The 13,557-nt window shown below is 39.9% G+C and overlaps 1 protein-coding gene across 5 annotated transcripts in view; it reads right to left on the reverse strand.

The window, feature by feature from the left end:
• Positions 1–13,557, reverse strand: part of svila (supervillin a) — a 57,333-nt gene that overhangs the window by 35,008 nt on the left and 8,768 nt on the right. For 2 of the 5 annotated variants that reach the window (XM_066717792.1, XM_066717793.1), the window contains exons 4-13: positions 13,191–13,239; positions 12,847–12,998; positions 11,668–12,364; positions 9,831–9,914; positions 4,809–5,729; positions 4,177–4,344; positions 3,400–3,434; positions 2,976–3,040; positions 2,382–2,521; positions 1,598–1,693 (exon numbers count right to left, since the gene is read on the reverse strand). In XM_066717792.1, the coding sequence (XP_066573889.1) occupies positions 1,598–1,693; positions 2,382–2,521; positions 2,976–3,040; positions 3,400–3,434; positions 4,177–4,344; positions 4,809–5,729; positions 9,831–9,914; positions 11,668–12,364; positions 12,847–12,998; positions 13,191–13,239 (2,407 nt within the window). The remainder of the gene's footprint in view (positions 1–1,597; positions 1,694–2,381; positions 2,522–2,975; positions 3,041–3,399; positions 3,435–4,176; positions 4,345–4,808; positions 5,730–9,830; positions 9,915–11,667; positions 12,365–12,846; positions 12,999–13,190; positions 13,240–13,557) is intronic. The other 3 variants (XM_066717796.1, XM_066717794.1, XM_066717795.1) reach the window with 3 other exon arrangements.

The following is a 13,557-nucleotide window of genomic DNA, read 5'->3' on the forward strand; positions in this document are numbered from 1 at the left end:
TTTCATGAGTTTCATAATATTGTTACATTTGAGTTTCCTACAACAAAATTAGAGCTCATCATTCCACTTGTCACTCTTCCAACCTAGATAAAATTTGATAAAGGGGATGAGACTATTTCAATAAGCAATCAGACTGTTACTTTTTAATGTACAGCACACCAACTGATTTAGTTAAAAAGGTCCTTCAGTGTGTGTAAAACCTGCATGGCAAGTGCGAGCAGCAGATGGCGCCATGCAACAAAAAAAAAAAAAAAAAAAAAAGCGGTAACACACCCATGCATAGGCACAGAAAGAAAAAAAGGCATACAAACATTAGTATGTAACTAAAGAAACATGGATAAGGCAATTCCATAGGCTAGTTTGTTTTTCCAAAATAAAATGGTTAAAATCGATTTTGTATGCAAAAAAAGAGACAAATAAAATACTTTCGACATATGACTTTCTTGGGTTAGTGGCTGACAAGTTTACTCAAAACCTTTGGAAAGCAAGAGGCCCTTTTGAATGTGGGCAGCGAAGGGCTCTCTTTTGTGTCTGTGAGCTGCTATTATGAACCCTGAGCTCAACACCAGAAATAGGCTCCCTAAAAATAAAGCCCTGTGGATTTCATCTGAACTCTTTATACCTCACACCACAGCACTGAATGTGAAGTGTTACACAACCAACATCAGACTTGTTTTCAATACGGAAGGCTAAAACCTTTACCACTGAAAAGCAGAAATTGCAGACCACTACAAAAAATGTAATCATGTATATTGGAAATAAATACAATGCAGAATTATGGATTCATTTAATGATCTCAGCGATTGTATTCTTTACAGTGGAGTGTGAGCACACTCCACTTTATCATGCATCTTATTTAGTTCCTGAATCTTTGGTGTTTAAGAATACAGATGAGACCAATTAAATGGCACTTCTGCACTTTAATTGGAGAGTGCAACAAAAAAAAAAGCTTGTTTATTGAATTAGCAACAAGCGTACAAAGGAAAACACTTAAAATGCAAATTATGCAACAGTTTCTGCATTCATATACAATTTCAAGTCAGCTGTTTAAAACCTGTTTTTAGACTCGGGGAATCTTCCATCCACACATTCATTACTTTATAAATGTATGCAGTTTAACTACATGCCTCCATGATGGAGAACATTAGAGTCTCCCGGCAATGCTTAGGAGACCAACATCGAAAGCCTTCCAGAAAAATACAAAAGACTTTCCTAAGCTCACAGACGTGCAATCTCAACTTTAATCACTCTTCGCCCCCACCTCCCAGAAAAGGCAGAATTTTTAGCATTAAAAATAAATCGCTATGCATTCATTTTCTTGAATAAACTAATCTCATCAAATAAAACTCATAAAACTTTGATAACATAAGGTTGTCCTTTAAATGAAAAACGGTATGATATTTGTGTGATTATTTTTCTGCAACAAGTTTTTAAAATAAATTCTAATGTAATGTAATTAGATTGCTAAACAATTACTTGACACTCCAGATGAATTATTCAGCCATGCTTGAGATCTAGATCAGTGACTGGAAAACACTTTCCTTTTAGTGTGGTTAGTATACAAGCTTGACCCGTCATGCCCAGACTTTGAAAGTACCTGATGGTGTGCACACTGGTGCTTACTACTGTGGGACTAGGTATTCTTGCTACGGTTGTGTGGACAGTCACGGTTTGTGAGGATGAAGCAGGTACACTGTGTGTCACAAGGAGTGGAAGATGGCAGAGGGATGAGAGAAGTCATAACACTTAATGAGCGAGAACACATTAAGGAGAGAACAGTGTCTTCATACCACACAACAGGCAATCTGTATGTCCGGAACATTTTCTACATTAAAACCCACAAAACCACAGTAAAAATAAAAAGTATACGGAATGAATTATATCCAGGTCTAAAAAGGAACAAATCAAACTCATAAATAAATGTACGAGTCTCCAGTTTGCATAAAGGAAAGCTGTTTATCTGCCCATTTTCACTACTTTCCCCCAGAGGTGCCATTGTACTGCCAACTTCCCAGCTCTGATCAGTCTTACAGAAACCACCTTGTATACAATTTTACCAAACCCTTCCAGATGCGAGTTCAGTGGAAATCGATACCAAACTCTAGCCATAAACCCAGACGGCATGCACATGAGTTCGTATAAATCAGCAGATATAATATTCTGTATTAACAAGCAATTGGGTTTTATTATTGGAAATATTTTTTTTTCCCTTTCTTCAGGGGGAACAGGACCCCTGCTGAAAACCGTTTGAAATACACAATTCTGAGCCAATTTGCTAATAAAACGTTTGCTTGCACTGGATCAAGAAAACCTTTCCAGATTACAATGGGAACAGTCTCTGAGCCCAGGCCCACTCAAATGGCAACTGTCAAGACACGTACGTAGCAGCGATGACAACCTCCTCGGTGGTGACAGGCTGCGTGCGGGAGCGGTCCTGCCCTCGCCTTAGTCGTCTCTCCACAGCGGCGTTGCGGGAGCGGGGTTTGGGCCCGGCCGGGACATCGACGCTCTTCTCCAGCTCCTAACAAAGCAGGGGACGGACCGCATTGAAGGAAGAGTCAATATGCCATTTACAGAACTGTACACTGCCACACGCACTATACAAGAACGCTGCCAATACTCTGCAAGGCCTTTGCCAATCTTTCAAACGAATAGATCTGTAATGTTTGATTCACAAAAAACAAAGATCATCTATATTATGAAACTGAAATTAGGAGAACTGCTTTAACAGTCAAACTTGTATTTTGTAATGCATTTGAACATCTGTACACAAAAACAGTAACTAGTGTAAATACACTGAGAATCCTGCTCATTTATCTTTAACGTATGGAAAACAGGACAGCTGGGAACTGAAGGAAAAGCTCTCCTCCATACTGAACACGTGCCACAATACTACATACAATTGCAACTCAGAGTGAATCCACAAGTGCATGACTAGAAACTGAGAGAACCAAGAAAAGAAAAAAGATAGATACCCTGAAAAGTGACCTCTTGGCAGCTACACTCAGCTTGGCTCTCTCATCAAGCTTTTCTTCATCCACTGAATAAAATAAATTTTAATGAAAAAAAATTATCACAAATGCACTGCAACAATAAAGCTTGAAAATGTACAGTACTTATAATAAACATCCTATGCCAAAACTAAATCTAAATACTAAATCCTATCCTTATAAAATACATTCTATAAATTGTAGTATACATTTTTTAATGTAATAATTGTGCATTAAAAAGTTTAAATGATTTATCAACCAATGCATATATAACCCAATATCACCAAGTTAAATACTTAAATTCTGAAAAGCAACTATCTGGTTTCATTAAATTACCTCACAATATGAGTGCATTATTTGTTTGCCAAAAAACAATTCTCACCCCCAACCCCCCACTGCTAATACTTGCCTTCTGTGTTCTGGACCTCCGGACTCAGACATGACCTGCGAGTTAAAAACACCAGTTAACAACTGCAAAAACCCATCACTAGGTGGAAAAGAAAACTAAACTAAAAACCATGGACTGGAATCTATAGTATACTTGCTGCTGCGTAGCAGAGGTCGAAGAGAAGCAGTTCTCATGAGTAGGAATAAAAATGTGATGGATGATTAGGAAACAAGATGGAAACAGCATTGCTAATAAAGTTGCTAAACCTACAGTATTAGCCCTAAAACCGCTCTACTGTTCTGGACTTCAGACCAGGGTAGGAGCAGCACGTTCGCAGAGAACAACAATGGGCGATTCATGAGGGCCAGTCACATGGGCTGCTTGTGCACAGAGTTTGCAGTCTCTTGTTAATGGACCTTTTATCATGTCCGTCTCCAGAGAATACACACCATTCTGTTGGACATTCATAAATCCACCATCTTGCATGCAGAGTGGTGGACTATTGACGATCATAAGATGAACAAAAATACAGGAGGTCAAATCCTCGGTTTTGTTTTTTTAAACATGTTTAGACCAGGGTTGGGTCACAATTGCCCAGACCAGGATTTTATTTCAGTTAAGTGAATTGTTTATAGTTTAAGTTTATATGCCATGATCATATTTCCACCCCATTGTTAGAATGAACTACAAAGTCAATTGTCAAACTGAAACAAAAGCCCGGACTGGAGAGGAAATCTCAGGTTTGGATGTTTACACACAATTCACAAGGGAGACCTCAACTATGCACCTCAAGCCTACCTATCAGTTTCCAGACGCTCTGCAGAAGTGATAGGCTGAGTCCTAAACCTCTCAGAGGTCTTTCGACTTTCCCCAGGAGAAATATAGCGCCTTGGCCGCCGAGTGCCCCTTTCTCGCTCAGCTTTGCCAGAATCAAGACCTGACGTTGCCAGCTCTACCTTAGCCTCCCTTTAAGCGTGTGTAAGGAAAAGTCCAGGAGTCGAGAAAGAGGAGAGAAAACAATAACAAACAAAAAGAAGAGATGGGAGAAAGAGAGGATGCAGAGATGAAGCAATTTAAAAAACAGAGGTGGTTTTCCCCTGCAACCCAACCCCGGAATTTTAAATTAGTGTCGTTACATCACACCACATGCCAACACCATGCATGGATGTATTGCACACATTCCAGCTACATGTTTGCCACTAGTTTAGGTGAGAAGCAGACGCAGCAGGATTAGGACAAACACTGTAGTTAATTAGCCTGCTCCTGAAGACACAGGCAGTGAGCTAAGCTTCAAGGTGTCTTACATGGTCCAGGCAGCAAAACACTCCGAATTTAGTCATTCTATGAAATCCTACATATTAAGACCGTGCAAATAATCAAACTGATTATTTAGAATTAGAAAAGGGTCAGTATTCCAAAATACCACCTACAGTTCTTGCTTCTTGCTGGCATTGGCACTTTCCAGGTAAGTGTGACGGAGCTGAGCAACAGACACCCTGGTGTCTAATGAACTGAGATCTCCATTCGGCATGCTACCGTCAGCGCTGTGGAACACCATCTCTTTGTTCGGAGACGGTTCGAGATTTCTGAAGACCGACAACCTCGGTCCAATTCCAAAATCCGACATCGAGCGTGTCAGCATCTTGTGCTTGGCTGTGGACACCTCCTGGCCTTGCCCCCTATGCCTTGCTGGAGCCAATCCTGATCCCCTCAGATACACGGCTGTGTCACTTCTTTGCAGGGTTTCGTTCGCTCGGCTCTGAAGATCATCAGTTTGCTGCCAAGATGCGACCTCCATGGATCTGGGAACTACTTCTGAATCAAGGTGAGGCCTGTATGCAGCGTACCGAGATACAGCAGGCTGCTCCTCATCCCCCACTCTGTGCGGGTCCTCGTGACTCTTTTCCCTCCTGCGGATTTCAGAAGGCAGGACAGCCTTCCTGCTTTTGAGGAGGCCCTCGGTTCTGACTGGGTGTTTACTGTCAGACTGGCCTCCATGACTGTAATCTCCAATGGCCCATCTATCAGACTCCTCCTCATACGCACCCTGGGCTTTTGTTGCAGAGCTAGTTGGCACGGAGCGATTGCTTTGACTGGCACCATCTTCCATCTCCCCCATTGTCACAGATTTGGCACTCTGAACTTGGCCGGCAGATTGTATGAAGCCATATGCCGGCTGGCGCACCACATTTGGGTGAGCAGCGGTCACTCTATCAAAGGTGGAGGATTCGGAGTGAAACGGCACATAAGGAGTGGACACCTGATGTCTCCTGGAAGCTGCTCTTTCTGTAGCAAGCTCTGGGCTTCCTCGCACACCTTCCTCTTTCGCCAGTCTCTCTCTAACTTTAATTCTTTAAGAAAGAAAAAGGATTAAAACTCTTTAGTACCAAATGTCAAGAACTGCATACATCAAATTGGGAAATCTTTCCCCTCATCAGATTTGGTATAAACACTGGTGCAAAATCCCCTAAGAAATACTTTAGCGAGAATCACTAAAGATAATCCCTTCCTGCAATGAAATGAGAAAGAAATGGGTAGCAAAGTCTGTAAAGCGCAATTAATGATTGGAAACATCTAAGTAAGAGGAGTAAGTTTACAAAGCACGTATTAGCATCTCAAATCTACAAAACAGATTTAATTGATTACACCCATGTTACACCCAAAGCCATACATTCTCTAGACTTTTTTTTTTTTTTTTTTTTTTGAGAAGAATGATTTGAAGGCTTTCACTGACTACAAATACAGTGTCTGGGTCTTGAGTAAACAAGATGCTTATTCAATTCTGCTATGAATTTGTTCTATGGAGTATGTGGTATATTTAGCCGTTTCAATTTCTTATAGTCAATGGTCCGATTTCTTAAAAGCAGAAGGGTTATGCTTAGAAAAGGCACAAACACATGTTAATTACAAACAAAGGTCTACAGACTGATCAAGTGAGCGATGTTATTTTTGTATACATTTCTTTTTAAAATGCAGATATGAACAGGGCCATCAACTTTTGACCCTGCTTGTCCCTTTAATACTCGACAGCCTGAGTGCCTCTAATCTCTCCACTGATATATATAAAAAAAGACTCTTCAGCCCCCTTGCCCCCACCCCCTCGAACTGAATAAAGCCAGCAAAACAAGTACAATTAAAAAAATAATGAACACTTCATTATTCATGTAAGCATTACATAAGTTTCATAATGCCCATGAAAGTCTACCAAAGTAGATATAGATAATAATATAGGTCCGGGAGAAACGAATCATCCAAAAGTAATAAAAACATACTGGTAGGTAGTTCCAAAAAGAAAAACTGAATACAAAAAACAGATCACACTAAAAATGGAAAAAGTTACTAATTTTACTCACAAAAAGCCCAAGAACACTCAATTTGGTCTCAAAAGCCTTCATCAAGATCACACAAAGTGATAAATTGTAATGTTATGCATTTCAGTGTGATCTTATTCTTATAAAGTCCACCAAGGTACCCTGAACAATGACAGTGTTGTTCTTAGCCTCTCCCTCAAGTGGGATAATCTGGGCAGATTCAGACATCTGCTCCTCAGACATTCCAAGCAGATTTGTAAATGAGCTCAGCCAATTTATTATCCTTCCTGTTGTTTTGTACAAAGCACTTTAATAACCTACACTGTTGCAACCGAGGTCATCTTAAACTATATTAAAATGCAAAAAGCTTGGCAAGATGCATTTCCTTAATCTTTTTTGGATAAGTTCTAAAAACAAACCCTTAAAGGGCTGACAAAGCCTACACAGCACAATCAGATGCCTGAGACGGACATTTCAAGCATCACCTGGCCATGCTACTCAAGGCTCTGGCAGGCCCAGCTGCTGCATCCTCAATTCACAGAAGTGTCCCAGCTGAACAATGATTCATCATGTCTGGACAGGATTGGTGTACCGTTCGCCAGAGCTGCAAATTGCCCAAAAGGAATTACCTTCCCCCTGTCCTCCAGAGACCTCTCCATAGCAGTCACCTCATTTTACCAGAGTCTGCACCACATTCACTAATAAGATGTGTAGGCATCTTGAGAGTTTAGACCTCAATGTTGACAAAACATTAACATATTGACCTTGGGTTTTCCTTGACATTTCAATACAGTGAGGAGTTAAATTACTTGTATTAACAATCTAAACAAATCTTGTTCTTGTAGCTAAACTTTTGTTTGTTGGTGTCCCAATAATTCTTAGTAAATCACAGAATTAAAATAACTTCAATCCTCAAATGGTTTTGGATTACAATGTGGTAAATATACAATACTTGATACAAAGAAAAGTTAACTACCCATGCTACACAAATTAATAGCATATCTGTCAAACATACCTATATTTCTAAATACATGAAGCATATTTGTCCAGATACCATTGGTAACATGGAGGAGACACTTCCCAGAGCGTTTTAAAAAGGTCAATCAGATCCTCAGGAGGCACAGCGTGGTCAAAAGCCATTCTTTGGAATTTAATAAACTGATTACAAAGTTACAGGAAGCATCTACAGGTTATAAAAGCAGTTGATGAACACAAAGTCTGAATACATTTGAACATTTAGAAATATGTAATAATGTACTGTATGAAATAATCACAGTCCCAAAACAGAACATACCACTGCATTTTCTTGCTAAATTTAAATTTTTGTTCCTCTTCATGAAGGATTTGAAGTTTGGATGGTACTGTAATTATGATTGTACTTTAAGATTATGTTGGTTTTGCAATGGAACACGGTTTACATCTATTTTGCCAATTGTTTGGATTTTTAGAAATGGACACCTGGACACATTCCTTTTAAACTGACAGTACTGGTTACTAGATTGCCTCTTTAAGAGTTCATTCATTAAGCTTAGCTCAACAAGAAGCTGATAATTGGATTACTGGATCAGAAGGAGGTTCTCTCAACACAAACTGATTCAAGCTGGTCCCCTCTGCTGTAAACTCATAGGACAAAAAGGTCACATTCCCACCGCACAGACAAAGCAGAATTAAAACAAACTTATTTACATAAAACTCACATTTCTAGAACCTTGCCATTCAGTTTAGTCAGCTTTCAGGGTTTAGGGAAGAAAGAAAATCAAAGAATGCGTCACTTGCCCGGTCGGCCTAGTAATCTACGTAATCAGAGTATACTGTCATTTCCACAATATGCAAGATTCCAACACATCAACAGTTAGGCTGACTTACCTGACTGAATCTCTAAGTATACTTGATTATTCACAGTTGCTTAGGTGCTAGCAACGTGAATCCATCTCATTGAAATAAACAGTGCTGGTGTTAATCTGCAGAGTATCCTAATCCCATATGGTCTCTGTGAAATTACTAAAGATTTCAGTACAGTTCTTTAAATGCAAACTATGTATAAATAGTCACAGTGTGGCTGCAGAGCACCTTTGAGTTCCTGATCAAAATTGAAGGTCCTTGTGTTAAATGACATCTGGTTTGTGTGGCTTCCACACTGAAGGGCCAAATGAGCCACAAGAACCACAAGGGTCATTTAAAATAAGCATCTACCCATGTGCTACAGCACAATATGCAATGTGTACAGTTTTGTGCAGGTAATTGTGTCAAGATTAACATGTGATGCAGAGTCAACCATCAAAACTTACCAAACTTGCTTGAAAAAACGACTGTAAAACTACAATCCATTATATGGACCAAATAAAATACAATTAAAAAATACAAACAACCAGCTTCCACATTGTTTTACAGTTTAAGGGTCCCATTAAGCAAATGGAGAACAATGAAGTTCATGGGGGCATGGAGTTTGCAGATTAGATCGAATGAAGGATGATTGTTGACTCAAAGAAGTGGGTTGACTCATTCAAATCTAAAACTGTCCCCTTCTTTGCAAGTATTATTCCCACTCAGCAGAATTAGCAGGCAACTGGAATCCATTTTAAAAATAGTTTCTGAAGCCAGAGAAACATTGACATAAAATGAACATGCAGAGACTTCATATAGTCAGTTAACATATTCATTTTAAAGGATATGTGGATGCCTTCCTGCACATTTGATTCTCTGCTGAAATCTGACTAACAGCATACAGTAAGTGAGACAGAACCTTCATTAAATAATAGTAGAAGGTATTAATAACCATCAATAATTACCATTAATAACTTAAAGGAAAAATGGGGGTACAGTTCAATTGGTTTAAAAGTACTTAAAAATGTTATACATGTATAGGTCAATCACAATTAACACTTGGAAGTAAATATTTTTTGGAAAATATTTTTTTTGGCAAAATTAGTATTTTTAGAAAACAAGTGCAAAGTACACTTAAATCAGCCTGTAAAATTCAAAGTGGTTTAAAATACAAATCTGTTAAGTGTGGGAAGGCACTATAATTATTACAGATCTTCATTATTGAGAGTCTGATGTTATGGACATGGTGAAATGAGTTAGAAGACCTCTTGTTAGGAATGGTCTAAGGATTAGACACATCCACACAACCCATAATACCTGGAGGGCCAGTTGATAAGAGATTGTGTCTCGCCTTCTGAATCTTTCTGAAGAAACCAATCGCTCTTTGGTTTTACCACAGGGCTACACAGGAATGCGGTAAAAGACAGCTTAGGTAAACACACAGCCAAAGGAAACAAGATAAAACAAAGGGTGATGTACAACCACCATCTCTTAGGCAACCTTAACCGAGAAATTGTATTGGGTGACATCATTCCAGTGCAGATTCATCCCCTTATTATATTTTTGTATTCATTCTTTCAACAGCCAAGATTCTGATCAGCATGCAAGTCAACAAAAATGAAGCCTAAAATGCAGTGAGGCACCTGAAGTTTGCAATGTCGGTGGCGAAGTCTGAACACTTAATCCTGCAATGTGATGTCCAGACCTGAGCTCTGACAAACCCTGGAAACACATCTGAATGCCATACATACTGTAGGAGGCACATATTTAGGAATAGAGTCATATTTTCTACAAGATTCATTTGTTAGTAACAGGACAGCTTGAGAGATGGATTTATAATATTATGCTTTAATTTATGAGCTAATGCTGAAGTTTATCAAGTCCAGCTGTGGACTGGATGCTGTAATCTTATTCCAGTCCCAGTGATAACTCGCATGGTATGCTGTGAAACCTGATCCCCATCTGATGTAAAATGGAAGAAGCTGCCAAGTTGTGAAACTCAAGAGCAGCTTGGTAGGAAAGAGTCAAGAGGCATATGTCCCCAACTGTTCTGTGGTAATTTAGCTTTTTTCAACAGTTGTATAGAAACCCAAGCTTTTCATTGTATTCAGGCACAACTTAAGCAATGCTTTAAAGAAAGAAAAGTGAAGTGAAGACTACATGCAAGCATTTAAGGTTGTGTTGTAATGGAATCACCATTTAAAACATGGCATTGGAAGTCTGAATCGTACAAGACAAAAAAAAAAAAAACCTGAAAGAAATAGGGATAACTGCTAGCAAGGCTTTCAGTTTCACTTGTTAAATGCGGTCAAGTTCAGAAATATTCTAAAATACCTCCAGAGCATGATACATTGGTACGATTTTCTTCTGATAAGCACATTATATAAAATTAGATAAAGATAAACTTAGAAATTAATTTGACAGAGGTGAAAATGGCATGGGAAGTACCACCCCATGGAATGGGCTTCAGTGGTCAAGGGTCACCTTCCCTATGATGTCCCACCGAGTCTTTCAATAAAGGTCAAGATAAAGGGGGGGCACAGAAGGTGGGCTTGGAGTCACCTGAGCTTAGCACCATGCTTGGCTAAATCTCTAGTGAGATACACAGGAAGAGAGAATCATTGAGGTTTAAGACTACACACTCACACACTCACACACTCACACACTCACACACTCACACACTCACACACTCACACACTCACACACTCACACACTCACACACTCACACACTCACACACTCACACTAAAATATTGCAAACGTTTTGGCTTTTGCAATAACATTGCATGTAGTAATGACTAATCATTCTGGTCTCTCTGAATTACAAAATTTGGTTAAAGTAAAAATGTAAATCATTGTGATGTTTGCACAAATGCAGTATAGCAAGGACAGAATCAAAATAAAATCACAGTCACTGTAGATAATATTGCACTACATCAAAAAGCTAGAGACCTACTTAAAGAATGACCTTGTAAATAATTACATTAAAAACTGACCGGAATAATTTCAATCTGGGTCAATATGGTTGAGGTTGGACAGATTGCTGTAGAAAGTTAGTAGAAAAATAAAATCCCTGAATTGTATTTTAAGAAAGCACAAACTGCTCCCTGGATCTTTGCCTGCGCTACACAACTCTGACCGCTGCATGGCACTCACCCTTGTCTGTTGAGGATGTTGTGGGCCTGCTGCTCGATGAACAGATCCCCGGGCGAAATGCCATGTTTCGGAGACGGGAGAGAAGAGCGGCGACCTGGCCGGGGGGAGCTCGGCACCCCAGTGAGGGAGCACTCCTTTCCAGGGACCTTGGCAGAGGTGGACACATCCGTGAAGGACACCTGGTTGTATGGTCCTGCTTTGGCACTCCTGTCTTGGGCCCGCTTGTTGTTCTCCAGGTTCATCATCCTCTCGCGCTCCGAGAAGCCGTCGGGCCCCTCTCGGGAGATATTCTCCTCGGAGGGCGCTTGCCTCGACTCCCTGACAATTCCCGTCCTGGTGCTGTACAGGGAGCTCAGATCTCGGCCCCCCTCCTCCCGATGGTGCTCAGCAGGGGGATGCCTCTCTGACGGGTCAGACTCCTTCCTCACACGCGTGTACCGGGAGCAGAATTCCGTGTCCAGTTCCTGATCCAAAGAGATCCCATACCGCTCGGCCAGCTGGCGCCGCCTCTCCGCTTTGTACCTGGCTATCCTCTCTGCCTTGGAGTCCGGACCCGCGTTGTCCATGGATCCAGAGCTGTAGGTCGAGTCCGCGTGATCGGTCTGAGGCTCGGCTCGACATCTGGCTCTGGACTGCCTCTCTGAAGTAGCGACCTCGGTCTCTGCGATCTCAGATTCTTCCTTGCTGAACCGTCTGGCTGTGAATGGGAAAAATATGGATACATTTCTAACATTCCAAAATCCACTGCTTGAGATGAGTTTTCATAAGTAGGTCATAAGATACATTTGCCATTAATTTAACCATTTATTACATATACACACACATGCAGATGGGATATCAACATTCGATCTTCAAAAATCTCTGAAAATATATAGTAAACTGTAGACAAAAAAACACCAAACAAAATTGGGTGGGATTTGTAATTGATGACAGGCTTACAAATATTAGGTTAAACTGCTTTGAATTCAGAATCATTATCAAGCTTTCATTTTGGTTTGAAATATTACAAAATGGAAGAGAATAAGTCTCCACGTGACCTTGTCCATTTGATTTATGAATATCAAATAGGTATGCCATTCTATATATAGATTAAATCTTGGAAAAAAGCAGATGCATCTAAAGAAGCTTCCAAAACTTACATGGATATTCAAAGATTATAATTTATCCTAAATTACTTACCTACAAACGGACTGCAAGGGTCAGAGGCCCGAGTGTATCGTGGTGTATCTTCCTCCAGCAGCCTGTGCGAAACTAACCCGGCACAGCTCTGGAGCAGGACGGGCTGGGAGTCGCTCTCGATGCCCTCTAACCGTCGAGCAATTCTCTCTTTCCTGCACAAGAGTGTAAATGTATGATTTAAGTCCGTAGACAGAGTAAAAGAGGGGTGGAAATGGAAACCATCTTAACCAAGATGTAACTACTTAATATTAATATAATATTTCATATGATTCATGAGTGACAATTCTTCAATCAACCCATTACAAATCCCTCATGCGTGCAATTTAAATTTGTCATTTGCATACCTGTTCATTTCTGAGCAGTCCGGTTCAAAACGTTTCCTTAATTCTGAAACTGGGGGGGGGGAAGAAAAAAAGTGTGAGGACAATAATTTACATTGGAAAGCATTATTTCTTGGCAGACGCACTTATCCAGGGCGACTTAGAACATAAGTGCAAAACAAAGTGCAAAAATAGTTAAGTAAAGGCATCAAACATTACAAAGTCAATTTACATAAAACATAGCAATTCAAAATATAATACATTTTACAACTTCCAAATTATGCATATTAATATAGCTTGTCCATTAACTCCACAGACAAATTAAGACTTGTATAGTGTTTGTGTAGAGTATTACTTTTGACCTCAATATCCACTAGTATTTAATGAATGC

The sequence above is a fragment of the Amia ocellicauda genome, chromosome 2 (assembly GCF_036373705.1).
Source record: "Amia ocellicauda isolate fAmiCal2 chromosome 2, fAmiCal2.hap1, whole genome shotgun sequence".
In the NCBI taxonomy this organism is placed as follows: domain Eukaryota; kingdom Metazoa; phylum Chordata; class Actinopteri; order Amiiformes; family Amiidae; genus Amia; species Amia ocellicauda.